At 52.4% G+C, this 16,357-nt stretch overlaps 1 protein-coding gene and 1 long non-coding RNA gene across 4 annotated transcripts; one reads left to right on the top strand and one right to left on the bottom strand.

The window, feature by feature from the left end:
• Positions 1-550: 550 nt before the first annotated feature.
• Positions 551-6,423, bottom strand: LRP10 (LDL receptor related protein 10). Its single transcript, XM_014856337.3, has 7 exons — positions 5,815-6,423; positions 5,395-5,439; positions 4,741-4,876; positions 3,342-3,532; positions 2,208-3,225; positions 1,728-1,857; positions 551-1,614 (listed from the first exon to the last, which is right to left on the bottom strand). Exons 1-7 carry the CDS (start codon positions 5,846-5,848, stop codon positions 1,027-1,029), a joined length of 2,142 nt encoding a protein of 713 aa, XP_014711823.1. The 5' UTR covers positions 5,849-6,423; the 3' UTR covers positions 551-1,026.
• A 735-nt stretch (positions 6,424-7,158) lies between these two features.
• Positions 7,159-16,330, top strand: LOC106840661 (uncharacterized). 3 transcript variants are annotated; one of them, XR_011501505.1, is made up of 4 exons: positions 7,159-7,231; positions 11,583-11,649; positions 13,256-13,349; positions 15,364-16,330. It is a non-coding gene; the product is annotated as an uncharacterized lncRNA (long non-coding RNA). The 3 variants fall into 3 exon arrangements; XR_011501506.1 differs by lacking the exon at positions 7,159-7,231 and adding an exon at positions 7,498-7,591; XR_006523474.2 differs by lacking the exon at positions 7,159-7,231 and having other exon boundaries at positions 10,807-11,649.
• Positions 16,331-16,357: the final 27 nt, after the last annotated feature.

The raw sequence follows: 16,357 nt of genomic DNA, 5'->3' as shown, positions 1-16,357 counted from the left end.
CATCTTCACAGCCCGATTGTTTGTGATTTTTCTCTCGACTCATCTTTGCCTGCTTTGAGGCATCCTGGCTGAAAGTTCATCTGTCTTGCCTAGGACAGACTGTAAGTGCATGCCTGGTGGGGCTGGAGGGTGGCAGGCAGGCGTCACAACTCCCATGTTCCACCAGGGACAATCTCCCTCCTGGGATCTGTGCCCTGGGAGTACTCCATAAATGGGAACCTTCCCAGGTGCAGGGCCCAGCTGGCTCACCAGACCTCCGGCCTGGCGGTGAGTAAAGAGGCTTGGTGCTCACCCCTGGTGTCAGTCGCTGTAGAGTTGGGCCCTAGGCGGTGAGTGGAGGTGGAAAGGGTTGGTCCTTAGGGTTCCTAGAATTTTCTTACCCTCTGAGTGGTATAGAAAATCAAGGGTGGGTGGTTAGAAGATGAATAGGAAGAGGGCAGGAAGTGGAGGGCAGAGCAAAGGCCTCCACTGGGAGGAACACGGTGAGGTGGGCATAAGCTGAGATGGGTAGAGAGGCAGGGCTGAGGCTTACAGCTCATTTACAAAAATCTTACATTCTGATTCCTTTATTTTCGACCTTGACTTTCTGGGCAATAACCTAGCTATGGGATAAAAGCATTTGTTGTGCTCTTCTTTTGAGTTCAGGCTCTGCCCAAATGCTCCCCTTGGAGGCTGGAAGTCTCCAGCCAATTGGCATTCTTGTGCTTAAGGCCACTTTTGGGTGGGGGTTTGGCAAGGATGGAGTGTCCAGGCCTATGATCCTTTGAGAATTTAACTTTTTAAAAACAGCCACCTGAATGGTGGTGGTGTGGGGAGAGGGTGGTGGCAGAGAGACTGTGGTCTCTGGCCATGTGCAGAGGGAGCTCTGTGTGAGCCCTCTCTCTGTCTGAGGGACATCTAACCTATGGCATTTACCCACCAAGGCCCCTCAGAGGGTTGAGGAGGGAAGAAGTGGAAGGGAGGCTGAGCTGCCCTCTAATGGGTTGTTGTCACTGTGACTAGAGCCCCTAGGGGAGCCAGGTCACCTCAGGCAAGCAGTGGCTCATCCTCTGCTTCGACCACCCAGACCCCCGGCTCAGCCAGTGGCACCAGTAGCACATCGTCCTCATCCTCTGGGGACAGGACTGTTGTGTGGGGTTCAGGTGGGGTCCGGGTTGGTCCTGGGGGCTGCAGGCTGGGCAAGAGGCGACCTCGTAGGGCCTGCATCACTCCAGACAGCAGGGATGGCTCCAGGGACGCTGAGGGCAGTGGCCCCGGGGCCTCAGGGACAGTAGGGAGGGCTGGAGAGGTGCTTGCAGATGGGAGGAGAGCCTTGATGGGCAGTGGGGGTGCCTGTTCCCCATCCTGCCCACCCACTGCCCCGCCCTCACGGGCCGGACTTGTGCTGCCATCTAGGGCCTCAAGGGGAGCGGCAGAAGGGGTAACCTGCGATCTGTTCTCAGGGTTCCGGGCTGGGGGGTTGGTTCGAGGAAGCAGGCCCCAGCGGCGGAGACGGCGCACCAGGCGGCGCACGGAGCGGCCCCGCTGGCGACGGCGGGCACCTGAGGCACCCCCGGGAGTCATATCCTGGCGCAAGATCTGTAGCAGAGAACGCAGGTTGCCCAGCACTGAGTTCTGCAAGGAGAGGGGGCAGATATTACAGTCAGAGGGGTGGGGAGGAGGGGATAGCAGCAGGGCCACAGTGGGGCCAGGAGCAGGAGGTGTGAAGGTTGCGGAGGGTGACTTACGTCATTAGGATTCTCTGTAGGGAAGTCCTCTACAGGTGGGATGGCGCCCTGGGCGATGAGCTGCCCGTAGGACGGGGGTGCCTGCTGCTGCACAATCTCTGCCTCCATCCGGGAGAGGGGGGCGAAGATGCTGGAAGGAAGGAGGGCTGCTCAGTCACAGGTGGCTCTGGCCAGAGCAGCCTGTCCCAGCCCGGAGAGGCCTCTTCCCTCCACACCTAGGCCAGGACAACTGGAGCTATGCATGGCTTTCCCAAGTCAGCCAAGGTCCCCTCCTTTCTTGAGACGGCTTTCAGGATCTAGACCAGTCCTTCCCTCAGAGGAACACCCCTGTCCCTAAGCTGGACAACCCAGGAGCCAAACGATAAGCTGGTTACTGGAACCTCTCCCCAGTGTGGGCACCCTGATGGTCTCCTGTGGCTGCATGGGCCCTGTCTCACCCTCAGTCCCTGCACCTCTACAGCCAGCGGCACTCCCACTCACCTGTACTCCTGCGTGCGAATAGCATAGAGCTTGCAGGTGCAGCCCAGGGCAATGACCAGCAGCAAGCCACATACTAGGCTGCCAATGACTGCAGCTGTGATGACCTTGCGGGGCAGGGCATAGGAGCAGTCCCACTCGTCGCTGCCATCGGCACAGTCTGGCTGCCCGTCGCACACCCACGTCTCATACACGCACTTCTCATCCCGGCATCGGAAGTTGCCAGGCTGGCAGTGCCGGCAGCGTCTCTCGTCTGCTCCATCCGCACAGAAGGTCTGGTAGTTGCAGCGGTCAGCAGGCAGGTAGCAGGCTGTGGCACCGGGGGTGCCGGCTGCCCCACAGGGGAAGTGTCCAGGTGGGCAGCTAGGGCAGTTCTTCTCATCTGTGCCATCAGCACAGTCCCATGAGCCATCGCAGCGCTGTGCCTCACTATAGCAGCGGTCACCCAGGCCCTCGCTAGCCCCCAGGCCAGAGCCTAAGCCACAGGGTCGGTCCCAAGGCAAGCAGTAGCCCCGCACGTGGTAGGTGGCATTGAAGCCCCGACCACTGCTCCAAGCAACTGTGTGGTAGGCCACGGTCGCCTGGCCAGACAGCGTCTCCACGGTGACAGCCTTGCCATTGCTGAAGTGGGTGAGGCTGCGCAGCAGCCGGGAGGTCTCTGGGGGCCCAGTGCCATCATACACATGCACCGCATCTCCATAACCCAGGTCCAGGGCTGTGAAGCGCACTGCCAGGCGCCGGCCATCATGGGGGTCCAGCAGCCAGGTGCAAGACTGGGGGTGGGAGACTGAGGCCAGGTGTGAGTATCCGGGGGAAGAGAAGATCCCATAGAATTCTTCTAAGGTGTGATTGCAGGGTAGGTTGGGGATAGGGGCTGGGGTCAGGTCAGGGAAGGGGTCTGAGCCGCAACCTGCCTCATCAGAGCCATCACCGCAGGCATCGACCCCGTTGCAGCGCTGGGTCGTGGGCACACAGCGGTGGTTGAGGCACTGGAACTCCTCCGGCAGGCACATCAGCCAATCTGCAGAGGCACCAGGGAGAGGGGCTGTGAATCACTGGAGCTGGCAGGACCTTCCCTCCTCCCTGGGCTTCCACTGCCCGTTCTAATAGCCCCATGGAGAGCCCTGTCCAGCCCACCTTGGCTGTAGGAGAGCAGGAAGCCCTGGCCCATGGGTGCTCTGGCCCCGGCATAGCTGTAGGTGATGGTGACGTTGCCTCCAGGCAGCTGCAGAGGGCTGGCAGGGGCCTCACACAGGGAGATCTGTGGCTGGAGAGGTGAGCTCAGGATTAAGCGCTCTGAGCCACAGGCCAGGTGCAGTTTTTGGAACCTACAGGGGTGGAAGCGAGCAGGATGTGAGGTATTCTTGACCACCACTGGCGTCTTCCTCTCCCAGTGCTATCAGGCCCCTTCTACTCCCAGAAGCACAAACATCTGCTTATCCACAATCTAAATAGCCAGAGGAAAATTCAGCCAAATTCCTTTACAGTCAATGGTGATAGTCCTAACGAGGTCAGTGGCATAAGATCATAAGATACATCCTAGAGCCCCTTGGAAAAACTGGCTTGTGTTCTGAGACTGAGTTAACAGATTTATTGCTTTCCATTTGCTGCAGCACTGTCACCCAACCACAGTGCTGGCAGGAATTGGCAATTACCATACAGTTCGATTAACCAGAGCTCGCCATCCCCTCCCAGGGCCCGGTGGTGAGACCAGAGACCACCATGGTATTCTGATCCCTCTGCCCCAACAGTCTCTCCCCAGACTGCCCTCTCCCTTCACCTACCCCCATCTAGGTAAACTCATGGGAAGTGAACCATGTGAAGCAAATAGCCAGGTACTTTACATGGACCCCAACCCCACATCCCAGGGACAGGGGAGCCCAGGGAGACCCGAACTGTTTATAAGATCTGGAGAGACTGAGAAAGCTTCTAACTGATCAAGAAACAGCTTTGAAGGCCAGCCCGGTGATGCAGCGGTTAAGTTCGTGTGATCTGCTTCAGTGGCCCAGGGTTCACTGGTTTGGGTCCCAGGTGTAGCCCTACGCACCGCTTGGCAAGCCATGCTGTGGCAGGCAAACCACATATAAAATAGAGGAAGATGGGCACGGATGTTAGCTCAGGGCCAGTCTTCCTCAGCAAAGAGAGGAGGATTGGCAGCAGATGTTAGCTCAGGGCTAATGTTCCTCAAAAAAAAAAAAAGAAAAAAAGAAATAGCCTGGAATCCCAAGCAAAGATGTGCCATGGATTGAAGGACTCCTCAGAGTAGCCATATTGGAGCCTAAGTGCTGTTTCTAGAGTGACTGTTGTCCTTCACAGATGACCAGGACCAAAGCTTTACGTCTGCCTCAGCCCAGCTCCAATTTACTGTGTCTGGCCCAGAACAAGCTAGGCTTTTAGGGCAGACTAGATCAAATCAAATTCTACTCTTCTCCCTGTTGAGTGCGATGGGAACTCCATGAAGTGATCTTTGAAGGCTCTGCCATGGTGGAGGGGGGAGGGTCAGGGGAGAGGAGTAAGATTTGGCCCTGCTTCTCACCTGACTGTTACAGTCTGCTCCTTGCTGCCCAGGATGAGCCACGTGCAGTTGGCAGGGAAGGTGCGGCTGTCCCGGCCCAGGGGCCTCTGTAAGGTGCCTTGCACTTCCAAGAGCACTGCTGGGGGGTCCACACAGGCTGGCGAGAGAGAAAGGGAGGGACACCGCGTGAGAGCCCCTTAGCATCCCACCCCTCCTCAGGCTTGAGGCCTCCAAGGACCTGGGCTCTTCCAGCAGGAGCAGAGGAACTCCCCCTCCCCATCTACACAGCCCCCAGAGTCATAGCCTTCAGCCAGCCCTCTTCCTCCCACACTCAGCAGAGCTTCACCTTAAGTATCAACACCACAAACAATGAGGGGTCTGCTTTGTGCCAGCCACTGGGCCAGGAAGAGCGGGAAAGACTGTCTCTACTCGTGGGCAGTCTACATTTTGGCTAGAGAGATCAAGCATGGATATTTGGAAAAAACAAAACAGTACGTAACCACCAGGTGAGGGCCTACACTGGGTCTCAGTTTCCCCATCTGTAAAATAAAAGGTGGATGATCTCCACTCCAAAACTATGACGGGCACCAGAGGAATTCAAGGAAGAGAGAGTCCTTCTCTGGAGTCCTCCCTCATTGCCAAGTTCGCAGGGCTCCAGGGGGACCCTCTACTCACCGGGATGTGGGAAAATGATCCGGTCTGGATGGGCGACAGCGCCTCCTAGAGGAAGAGCGAGAAACGGCAGGAGGGTGAGTCACCCTTGGGAGTTTTCTTCACCTGAGCAACTCCAGGAGGAAGGGAGCCATCAGGGACTTCCGGGCAGTTTATGGGAAGGGGTGGTGGAGCAGGGGGAGGCTTAGGTGTGTGACCTCGAAGGAAGGGCCGCGGCCTGTGGGGTGGGTACGGTGATCTTGGGAAGCCAGAGGGAGGATGGGGGCTGAGGGGAAGGGCTGGAGACTTCCTGGGGGTTGGGGCAGACAGCGCCGGGTGCGGCGACAGGGGTTGGGGGGCCCGGGCAGGCAGGGTAGGATGAGGGCTCGGCGGACAGCCCTGGGGGCAGGGCGCCGGGCGGGTAGTCTTGTTTCGGTTTCTTACCCAGGAGGAGGAGGAAGAGCACGGCCGGCAGCATCTTGAGCCGTCCGGAGAGGCAGGAAAAGTCCCGGAGCTTCTGTCGTCTACCCAGCAGGGAGGCGGCGAGGCTCCGGGCGTCCGGGCCCCCCAGTGCCGCCTCCCCGAGGGGGCTCCATGGCCCAGGCTCCCCGGCCGGTGCTCTGGATGCCAGGGCTGGGGGCGGGCAGGCGGCGGCCGCCGGGAGCAGGGGCGGCGCCTCTCGCCAACTTCGGAGTTGTTTTCCCGGCCGCCGCAGCGCTCCCTCCCGCGGCCGGCTCCCAAAGCCCCGGGGATCGGCTAAAGGCCCGGCGCTGGGGCGCGCCCTCGCCTCCAGCCCGCCCGCAGGCCCAAGCGCCCCTGTCCAGGCCTGGCCGCCACCTGCCGGGGCTCGAGGCCACTTCCTCTTCGGGTCAAACTTTGCCGACTGTCAGCCCCCAGGGCCGGCCCGGCCGCGGCTCAACTTCTCCAGCGCGTCCAGCCCGCGGAACGCGGCACAGGAGCGGGCGAGGGGGACAGGCGGCTCGGCCCAGCTCCCCGGCCCTCCCGGGGCGGTACCCCCGCCGGCCCAGGGGCTGGAGAACCGGGGCGGAGGGAGGGGGCGGGGGACGAGCCTGGCCCCACCCCTGCCAATCAACGCGCGGGCCCGCCCACCGGCTCGCCTTAACCCCTTTCCCGCCCTGCCCCGACTGGTCAGACCGGCTCTGAACGCGGCGCTCAGCCTCCAGTTTTTAACCCTGCTTTTAGTCCTTTCTGCGCATCTGTCATGTCTTTCCATTGGGCCCTTAAGCTCGCGGTACTTCTCTTGCCCCAGTGTCTGAGATCCGGTAGCACTTTTTTTTTTCCGAGGTAACATTGATTTATAACATTATATAACTTTCAGGTGTACATCGTTTTGATTTCTGTGTAGACTGCATCGTATTCATCACCCAAAGACTAATTACCATCCAGCACTGTACACATGTGCCCTGTCACCCCTTTTGTCCTCCTCCCTCCCCCATTCCTCTCTGGTAACTGTCACTCTAATTTCAGTATCTCTGTGTTCGTCGTTTTCCTCTTTTACTTACGAGTGAAACCATACGGTATTCTACTTTCTCCATCTGACTTATTTCTCTTAGCTTAATACCCTCAAGGTCCATCCATGCTGTCGCAAAAGGCGAGATTTCATCTTTTTTTATAGCTGAGTAGTATTCCATTGTGCACAAATCCGGTAAGACTTTTTGTAGTGAGCCTCTATTATAGCAATTACCACACGGTGTCATAACTATTTGTTTACTTGTCATTCCCGCCCCGGCCCCGCCCTTTCTCTGGAAACTGAAACTTCCTGTAGGTGGGGGCCTAGACTGTTTACCTTTGTACCCACGGGCTTCTCTCCAGTTGAGACAGAGTAAGAACTCAATAAATGGTAAATAAATGAATAAATGTGCCTTCGCCACTTGCTGACACTGTGACCTTGAGAAAATTGCTTAATCTCTCTGTGCTGCTCAATTGTAAAATGAGATTAATAATAGCGTTAATTAATAATAATTGTTTGTCGTAAACATTTAGGGAGATAATGCAAGTTGAGCATATAGGAAGTGACAATTGTTATTAGTCACAGGATATTTCTAATTTATGTGGGCTTGTGGTTACCCATTTCCTGGGGCACTAATAGGTAATAAACAATAACAATAGCAAATACTTTTTGAGCTTTTTTCACATTTCAGGCAAAGATCTCAGCACTTTTTAAGTTTTGCTTTTTTACTCGTCTCCACAATCTTGTGAGGTAGGTACTGTTGTTACTCCCATTTTACAGAGAAGGAAACTCAGGCACAGAGAGGTTAGATATTTTGCTCAAGATCAAGGATCTAGGAAATGCTGAAACACAGGTTTGAACCTAGGCGATCTGGCTCTGGACAGGGTGTACGTTTAGATCTTTACTACTCTCTCCTCTCTACAAATGGTACAAAATAGTTTTCTGTTCATGATATTTGTGGTTAACGTCTGTTTTGATGTGTTCAAAACTGGAACCTCCGTAGGGCCTGAGGCCATACAGTGGGCCATGAAAGGCCCTTCTTCCACTTGCACCTTGCTCCTTTGGTCTCTCTGTGCTCCCTGCTGCAGGCCTCGGGATTAATGAGTGGTGAAGTAGAACTCTGAATGTGGGAGGAGGATGTTGAGCAAAGGGAAGTAGGGCAAAGAGGTTGGGGTGGTTAAAAATATTTAAGTCCTGAAAGGCATCATGGAGCTTTTAGTTGTGTGCTGGCTATGTTCTCTATGCTGGGTACTTAGTGGATGCCTGGAGCTCTTAAGACTTCACTTTAGCTTCAAGGAGCTTAGAGTCTACTTGGAAAGAGAGGTCAGATACATAAATTAAAAAAGCCAGCCAGCCATAGGGAACACCCATGGGAATGGGCATGAGGGGAAGAGGAAAATTAGAAAGGAGACAGGAAAATCAAGATGTAGGTTGTTGGCATCATCCATCATCGTCATCAGAAAGAAATGGCAAGGGGCCGGCCCATGGCTGAGTGGTTGAGTTCGCACGTGCGCCACCTGGGGTTCACCAGTTCGGATCCTGGGTGCCGACCTAGCACCACTCATCAAGCCATGCTGAGGTGGCGTCCCACATAGAGGAACTAGAAAACGTACAACTAGGATCTACAACTATGTACTGGGGGTGGCTTTTGGGAAAAAAAAAAAAAAAAGAAATGGCACTAGAGTAGAACAAACTCACATTCTATAAATATTTATGAGTGCCTTCCAAGGGCAAGGCACTGTGTCAGACCTTGGGGGTTAATATTTAAGAATGAATTCAAACCAAAAAAAGATGAGGAATAAATTAAAGAGGACCTAGGTGCTTACAATGAATTTAAACTTTAATTAGTTTAGTCAGTTTGAGTGTCCAGGCCCATATAAATCATATCTTAGACCATCAAGTACATTTAGGGATGGGCCTGTGGAGATGTTCTTGAAAATCTTTGAGGAATTATGAAGAATAGTGGAAGTAGTGGAAAATGGGGAGATGTTTGGTTTTCAAAATGATAATATATAACTTTTGTAGAGTACTCGTCAAATGTTAGGTGCTGTTCTAAGTACTTCATATATATAATCTCATTTAATCCTCACCACACATCTAGGAAGTAGGTGTTATTTTTGTCCTAACTTTATGAATTGAGTTATAGGTGGTATAGATAACTTACTCAAGATCAAACTACTAGCATGTGCAGGAGCCAAGGTACTATGGTCTGAATGTTTACATTCTCCCCAAATTCATATGTTGAAATTCTAACCTCCATAGATGATAGTATTAGTAGGTGGGGTTCTGGGAAATATTAGATTAGGAGAGTGGAGCCCTCAGAATGGAACTAGTGCCTTATAAAAGAGGCTCCAGGGGTCGACCCCATGGCTGAGTGGTTAAGTTCGCGTGCTCCACTGTGACGGCTCAGGGTTTCGCCAATTCCGATCCTGGGTGAAGCCCTAGCACTGCTCATCAGGCCATGCTGAAGTGGCGTCCCACATGCTACAACTAGAAGGACCCACAACTAAAATATACGACTGTGTACTGGGGGGCTTTGGGGAGAAGGAAAAATTTTTTAAAAAATTAGAAGTCTTAAAAAAAAAAGAAGAAGAAGAAGTTCCAGAGAGATCCCTAGCCTTTTCCACCAGGTGAGGACACAGTGAAAAGGCACTGGCTATGAACCAGGAAGAGAGTCCTCACCAGAAGGTGACCCTTCCTCTTGGGCTGCCCAGCCTCCAGAACAGTAAGCAATAAATTTCTCTTGTGTATAAAGCCACCCAGTTGGTGGGGTTTTGTTATAGCAATCTGAAGGACCCGAGACAGAAACTTGGTACTGAGAAGTGGGGGTGCGGCTGTAACAAATACCTAAAAATGTAGAAGCGGCTTTGGGACTGGGTAATCGGCAGAGGCTGGAAGAGTTTGGAGGTGCATGCTGGAGAAAGCCTACATTGTCGTGAATGGACTGATAAGGGCGATTCTTGTGAGGGCTCAGAAGAGGAGAGCTGCGGAGAGAGCCTCAGTCTTCTTAGGGAATACCTACGCGGTAGTGAACAGAATATTGGTAGATATATGGACAGTAAAGGTTGTTCTGATGTGGTCTTGGATGGAGATGAGGATCGCGTTATTGGAAACTGGAGGAAAGGAGATCCTTGTTATAAAGTGGCAAAGAGCTTGGCTGAATTGTGTTCGTATCCTAGTGTTTTGTGGAAAGTAGAACTTGTGAGCGATGAAATTGGATATATATATATATATATTTTTTTAAATACTGTGTTTTATTATTCTATAGGTGTGCTTATTTATTTTTCGGGGGGGGCGGGGTTGGGGGGAGATTAGCCCTGAGCCAACATCTGCTGCCAATCCTCCTCTTTTTGCTGAGGAAGACTGGCCCTGAGCTAACATCCGTGCTCATCTTCCTCTACTTTATATGTGGGATGCCTGCCACAGCATGGCTTGACAAATGGTGCGTAGGTCTGCACCTGGGGTCCGAACTGGCAAACCCCAGGCCACTGAAGTGGAACGTGTGAACTTAATCACTGTGCCACCAGGCTGGCTCCGTGAAATCGGATGTTTGGTTCAAGAAATTTCTAAGCAAAGTGTTGAAGAAGCAGCCTGGTTTCTTGTGAATGCTTATAGTAAAATGTGAGAAGAGAGAAAGGATTTAAAGATGGAATTGTTAATCGAAAAGGACACAGAACTTAAAAATTTGGAAAATTCTTATCACTGTCTAATATACTATATATTTTACTCGTTTATCATGTTTCTTGCCTGCTCCTCTCATAAGAATGTAAGTTCCTTGAGGGCTGGGATCTATTTGTTTACTAGTGTATCCCCAGTGCCAAAATAATGTCTGGTATGATGTAGGTACTTGACCACCAGTCATAGGCATCACATAGGATTATGTCTTTTAATCTACTCAACTACCCTTTGAATTACTAGCCATATTTTATTTTATTTATTAATTTTTTTCCTTTTTCTCCCCAAAGCCCCCCGGTACATAGTTGTATATTCTTCGTTGTGGGTCCTTCTAGCTGTGGCATATGGGACGCTGCCTCAGCGTGGTTTGATGAGCAGTGCCATGTCCGCGCCCAGGATCCGAACCAACGAAACACTGGGCCGCCTGCAGCGGAGCGCGCGAACTTAACCACTCGGCCACGGGGCCAGCCCCCTGTATTGTACTTTATTTTAATTTTTTGCTGAAGAAGATTCGCCCTGAGCTAACATCCATGCCAATTTTCCTCTGTTTTGTATGTGGCTTGCTGCCACAGCATGGCTGCTGATAAGTCATGTAGGTCTGTGCCCAGGAACTGAACCCAGGCTGCTGAAGCAGAGCATGCCAAATTCAACCACTAGGCCACAGGGCTGGCCCTATATTATTTTATTTTTAATTGTTATTGTTTTCTATTGAGGTCACGTTGGTTTATAACATTATGTAAATTTCAGGTGCACATCATTGTATTTCGACTTCTGTATAGACTGCATCATGTTCACCACCAAAAGCCGTCTGTCACCATACACGTGTGCCCCTTTACCCCTTTGGTCCTCCCCAACCGTCTTCCCCTCTGGTAGCCACCAATCTGTTCTCCTCATCTATGTGTTTGTTTGTTGTTGTTTTATCTTCCACATCTGAGTGAAATCATATGGTATTTTATTAGCCCCATTTTAAAGATGAGGAAATTGGAGCTCAGGGAGGATGTATAATTTGCAGAATGCATTAGTAAGTTGTAAAGACTGGATTCAAACCCAGATTGTATAACTCCAGAGTCACTGTTCCTCACCACTATGGATACCGGCTCTCCGTGTCCTGGAAGCCACCTTTGCAAAGACTGGTAAGTGAATTAATCCAGAGGAGGGTGATAGGAACGGTGAGGGTCTCTAAACTATGTCATGTGATAAGCTGGTTTTGGAACTAGGAAGGCTTTTCACTGAAAGAAAAGCTTAACTTTAGTGAGGGATTGAATCCACGAAAACCAGATCCAAATATTTGAAGAGCTGTAGTGTGGAACAAGAATTTGTTTATTCTGTACAGCCTGAAGGGGAGAAACTGGGATTAACAGGGCAAATAAAGTCAGCCCTCTCCCTGCCTGTCCTGGGCCTTCAAGGCTCCTTGAAAACTCTGTGACTTGTGAACTTCAGGATGGCATAACTTCCCAGAGGACAGGGGCAAAGGGAGCTTCTCAAAGTAAGTGTGTTACATGCTAACATGAGGCCAATGAAAATGAGAGCAGAGAAAAGGCCTGGGGGGGGGGGGTGCGGGAAGAAAGGGGTGACGAAGCCCTTTTAAGGAGCAGTTTCAGTAAATGCCTGGTTTGGGATACAGATGTGGAGATTGGGTTAAAAAGAAATGGCTGGTGAAGGAATGCAGACAGCTTTTGAAAAACCTTGGCTTGAGAGAAAGGGAAAAATGGAGGAATTATTCAAGACTGCCCCTGCATCCAGGAGAGAGATTTTCAAGATGGGGAAACCTCTCATGTTTGAAGGGAGTGGGGATTGAAGACTCTACCATATGGTTATGAGAGCGAGTTTCCCTGTGCTTTGGAAGAAAACGAGATGCGGGGTTGGGGACGCCCCTCAGAGGTTTGAGAGCGACCTCAAGCATGTCTGTTTTTTTGGCCTCTGGAATATTGCAAGATTAAGAAATACTAAGATGGTTTTGAAAATACTTGGTGTATTTTAAATGTTTATATTTAACAAATGAAAACTTTTGGCACAAACAATGCAATAATGTAGTGCTATTCACAAAATACCTACAGGCAATTATTTTAAACTACAAAATTTAGCAATCTTGTAAATGTCCTACCGGGATGAAAGGATTCTCTTAGCCCCAGTGTGGGGATGAGGTTAGGAGGGGTCCAGGTCAGGCCCCCCAGAAACCTGAGCAGGATCTCCAAAGGCCTCAGAGAAGTGGCACAGCAATGTTCCACTCTTAGATAAGGAGGAACAGAGCCCGCGTGCCTTGGTCAGAGGGAGTTCTGTCATAGCATGCTGAGGTCTAGGAGTGCAGACCCAGCTGGACCCAGACCCTAGAGCCCAGAGGACAGGCATTCTGGAGTGATCAGTGTCTGAGGCGTCCACAGGGGGGCAGTGTGGCCACTAGGAGGAGTTTTGAGGAGAAGGCGCCCAAATGCTTCCCTTCCCGCCACGGACCCTGTCCCGCACCGCCTCCACTCCCTCTTCCTTCCCTGAGTTATTCGAAGGCTGCCCACCAACCTCCACACAGGGACAGCCGACGGAAACTCTGACTTTTCCCTCTCTGCAGCTGGAAGACTAAGGCTTGCCATCCTGTCGCGCCCATAGTCCCTCCCCTTTAAGTACAGGTGTCCTGGGTGGAAACATGGAAAGTGGATAGGGGGAAGGGACAGGCTAGTGGTGTCCGTGGCCTTGGTGGGACTGGTTTTGCCCCCTGCATCTCAGTTCTCCCGGCTTGGTTTGCAGTGCCAACACCCTGCACAAGGGGGCGCTACCGCCCTGCAAACCCTACCCACCTGGTCTCTGCTGCAGAGGAGATGCGCCCAGCCAGGAGACTGGGGTGAGTGTTCCTCTAGGCCCCTTCTCCAGCTTTCCTCGACTCAGGATTTACATGCAGTTTCGTGCAGGCATCCGGTGGGGGAGACCTCTGGAACACAGGCCAGTAGAGTGGAGGAGAGACTTTGGGGACAAGTGGCATAGAGTTTGGAGGGGTGTAGGGAAGAGAGACCTTCCTCCTGGGCCCTCCAGGTCAGGGGTGCAATTGGAAGGACTGGTGTTTCCAGAAGAGCTGAGCCAACATAACCCAATACCGACCACTCCCAGATTCAGGGTGGGCTGGGTTGGCGAGGACTGGCACATAAGGAGGAGGTTTAGAGGGGCAAAGTAGTTGTTCTGGAGTTAAGAACCTCTTTACCTCAATATATTTTTCTTTCTTTTTTTAACCTTTTAAAGATTGAGGTAAATATATACAGTAAAGTTCATAAAATGCATTAAGCTTAAGTGTACAGTTCAATGATTTTTTTAACTGAGGTGTACATAATACTTATGTACATAGGTATACAATACTTATGTATTCACAACTACTGCTGTTTAATTACGTGTATCATAGCTTTCACTGGCATTCAGGTCAACAAACTTTTATTAAGGGGCTCCTGTGTGTCTAGCACCATCCCGCTCTTTTGTAAGAAAAGTGAGGATGCCACATGTTTGTCCAGTATCTGTGATGAGGTCAGTATTATTATGAATTATAGTCATTTCTTGACAGAATTATACCATCAGTGCCTTGGAGGGCAATGGCCCACTGTGTGATCTCCTTGCGGTGGCTGTATTTTTGTAATCCAAAGTGGGACAAATTGTCTGCCATGTCTGGATATACACTAACTCACAGATCCTCAGGAAGATGTTATTGGATCCAGGATATACGGTCGTGGCAGCCTTGCTCCTAGCACAGAGCCAGGCACTAAGCCGCCAAGGAGAGCATTTTTGGGAATTGATCTTGCTCTCTGGCCTGGTGCTACATGTTTTTGGAAGCTGGGTGAAGGGTGACGTCTTTGACCACAGGCTGGATCAAAATGAGCTGGAGCCTGTCGCGTGTGTGTGAATCTGCTAGGCCTTTGGAGGCACCAGTCCGTCCCCTGCTTTGTGGTCAGCCCAGCCTTACCTCACCCAGACCCCATCCTGCCCCAAATCAGGGAAGTGCTCCTAGCGGGAAATCAAGTGAGTGAGCAGGAAGTGACCCATGGTGAGGCAGCTCCCAGACCTGGCCCGGTCCCTGAGTCAATGAGCTACTTCAGGCACTCACAGGAAGTCCTTCCGCCAATTCACTACAGTGTGGACACCTCTTCTGTCCTCCTACTGCCCCTCCCTACCCAGGTGTGGGCCTTTGGGGGCAGGAAACTGGTCTCTTCCTCCTCTAAGCCATGAAGGTCCCATTGGAGGAATAAGGGACCCTGGGGGGAACTGGCCTCAGCCTGGAGGCAGAGGAAGTCACTCCCTGGGGATGCGGTGACAACCCTGGCCTGGGGTGCCCAGTCCTGTTGTGGAACCCCTGGGTCCAGGACTGGTGAGGGACAGGGGAGGAGAGAGGGGGCTGGGCCTGGCTGGGGAAGGCTGGCCTGGAAGGCACTCAGCCATCGGCCCCGGGCCAGGGTGGAAAGTATGTGTGTGAGCTCATTTGGAAGGTGGCTTCTGGCCAGTCAGGCCTGCCTCCCTTCCAGGCCCCTGCTGCCCAGCCCCCTCGCAGGCTGCCTCTGGGTCTCCACAGTCTCCCAAGACTGTCTGAAGGAGGAAGGCAGAAACCCCTAGGCTAGGTGTGCAGGAATTGGTCTCCTGAAGGAGGTGATTTAGATTTGGGGGGTAAGTAGGGAGGGGGTACAGGGACTGCAGGACAATGGAGCAGCCTTGACTGGGGTTTCCCTGAGGGCTTAGAGAATGGGAACCTCCCCTGAAAGCCTCCCCGTCCCCACTAAGCCCTTGCCACAGCCATTCACCACCCCATCCCTCCCCTCACAGCTGCCATTGTCCCACTCAGTCCCTCTGGCTTCTGAGTCCTGCTGCCTCCTTCCTTCCCTCAGAGTGCCTGTTCCTGCCCCCAAGAAGGGAGGTGACTGCTGGCAAAGTGGATTCCTGAGGAACAGCCCTTCTCCCCCTGCACTCCCGCTCCCAGGGCTGATGTTGCCACATGGCACAATAGGCCAGCGCATGTACGCTGACAGATCCCCAGAACACACACTTCCATGAAGACACCCAGCTACTTGGAGTCCACACTGGAAGAGACACCTAAGAGGCGTGGTCAAGATCTGCTTGTACAGAGGAAAAAACAAAAAAAAATCAGACCGACCTGGGTTTTAATCTTGCACTTGATCTTAGCCAAAAGGCTGAGAAGCGATTAGGTTTTAATTTTGGACTAACAAGCTACGACCTTGAGCAAGTCTTAACTGGGCCTCAGTTTCCACATCTGTGAAATGGGGGCACTGTCAGTGCCTGTGTTGTTGGGTGTTGTGAGGACCTCAGCAAATGCTGGTTTCTTATCACTTCACCTCGCCTTAGTTCAAAAGGGAAGAAGGGATGATACAGAGAGGAAAGAGAGGACTGGGAAGTCCGTCAGATGGTGGGGAGAAGGGACCCTGGGGAAGGGACAGTGAAGTCCCAGCAGCACTGGCCAGATTGTGTATGGTGGGGGGTTACTCTGCCCATTTCTCTCTCCTCCAGAGGGCCCAGCTCCTCTTAGCTCTTCCCTTGCCTTCTCTTTCCATCTTGCTGACCTAGCACCTGGCTGGCAGCCTTGGAGGCGTGGGCCCAGCTGGTGACAGGAGCCCTGAAGGGAGGAGATGACAAGGGAATCCATGGCTCCCCCCTCCAAACGTGTGGGGTGCGGTGGTGGGCAGAGCACTCCCTCTCCTCAGGGCTCACCCCGAGTCCTGTCTCCTTAGAGCTTGCTTCCCTGGGCTCTGCCCAAACCTCCTCACAGATTCCCCTTGGCTCCTTCCTGGCTGCTCTCACTCACATGTGCTGCTTTCGAATAAAGGAACTTGGAACCACAGAAACTGGGTCAGGCCCAATGGACAA

The sequence above is a fragment of the Equus asinus genome, chromosome 2 (assembly GCF_041296235.1).
Source record: "Equus asinus isolate D_3611 breed Donkey chromosome 2, EquAss-T2T_v2, whole genome shotgun sequence".
NCBI lineage: Eukaryota > Metazoa > Chordata > Mammalia > Perissodactyla > Equidae > Equus > Equus asinus.
This window is presented reverse-complemented; position numbering and strand designations above follow the sequence as displayed.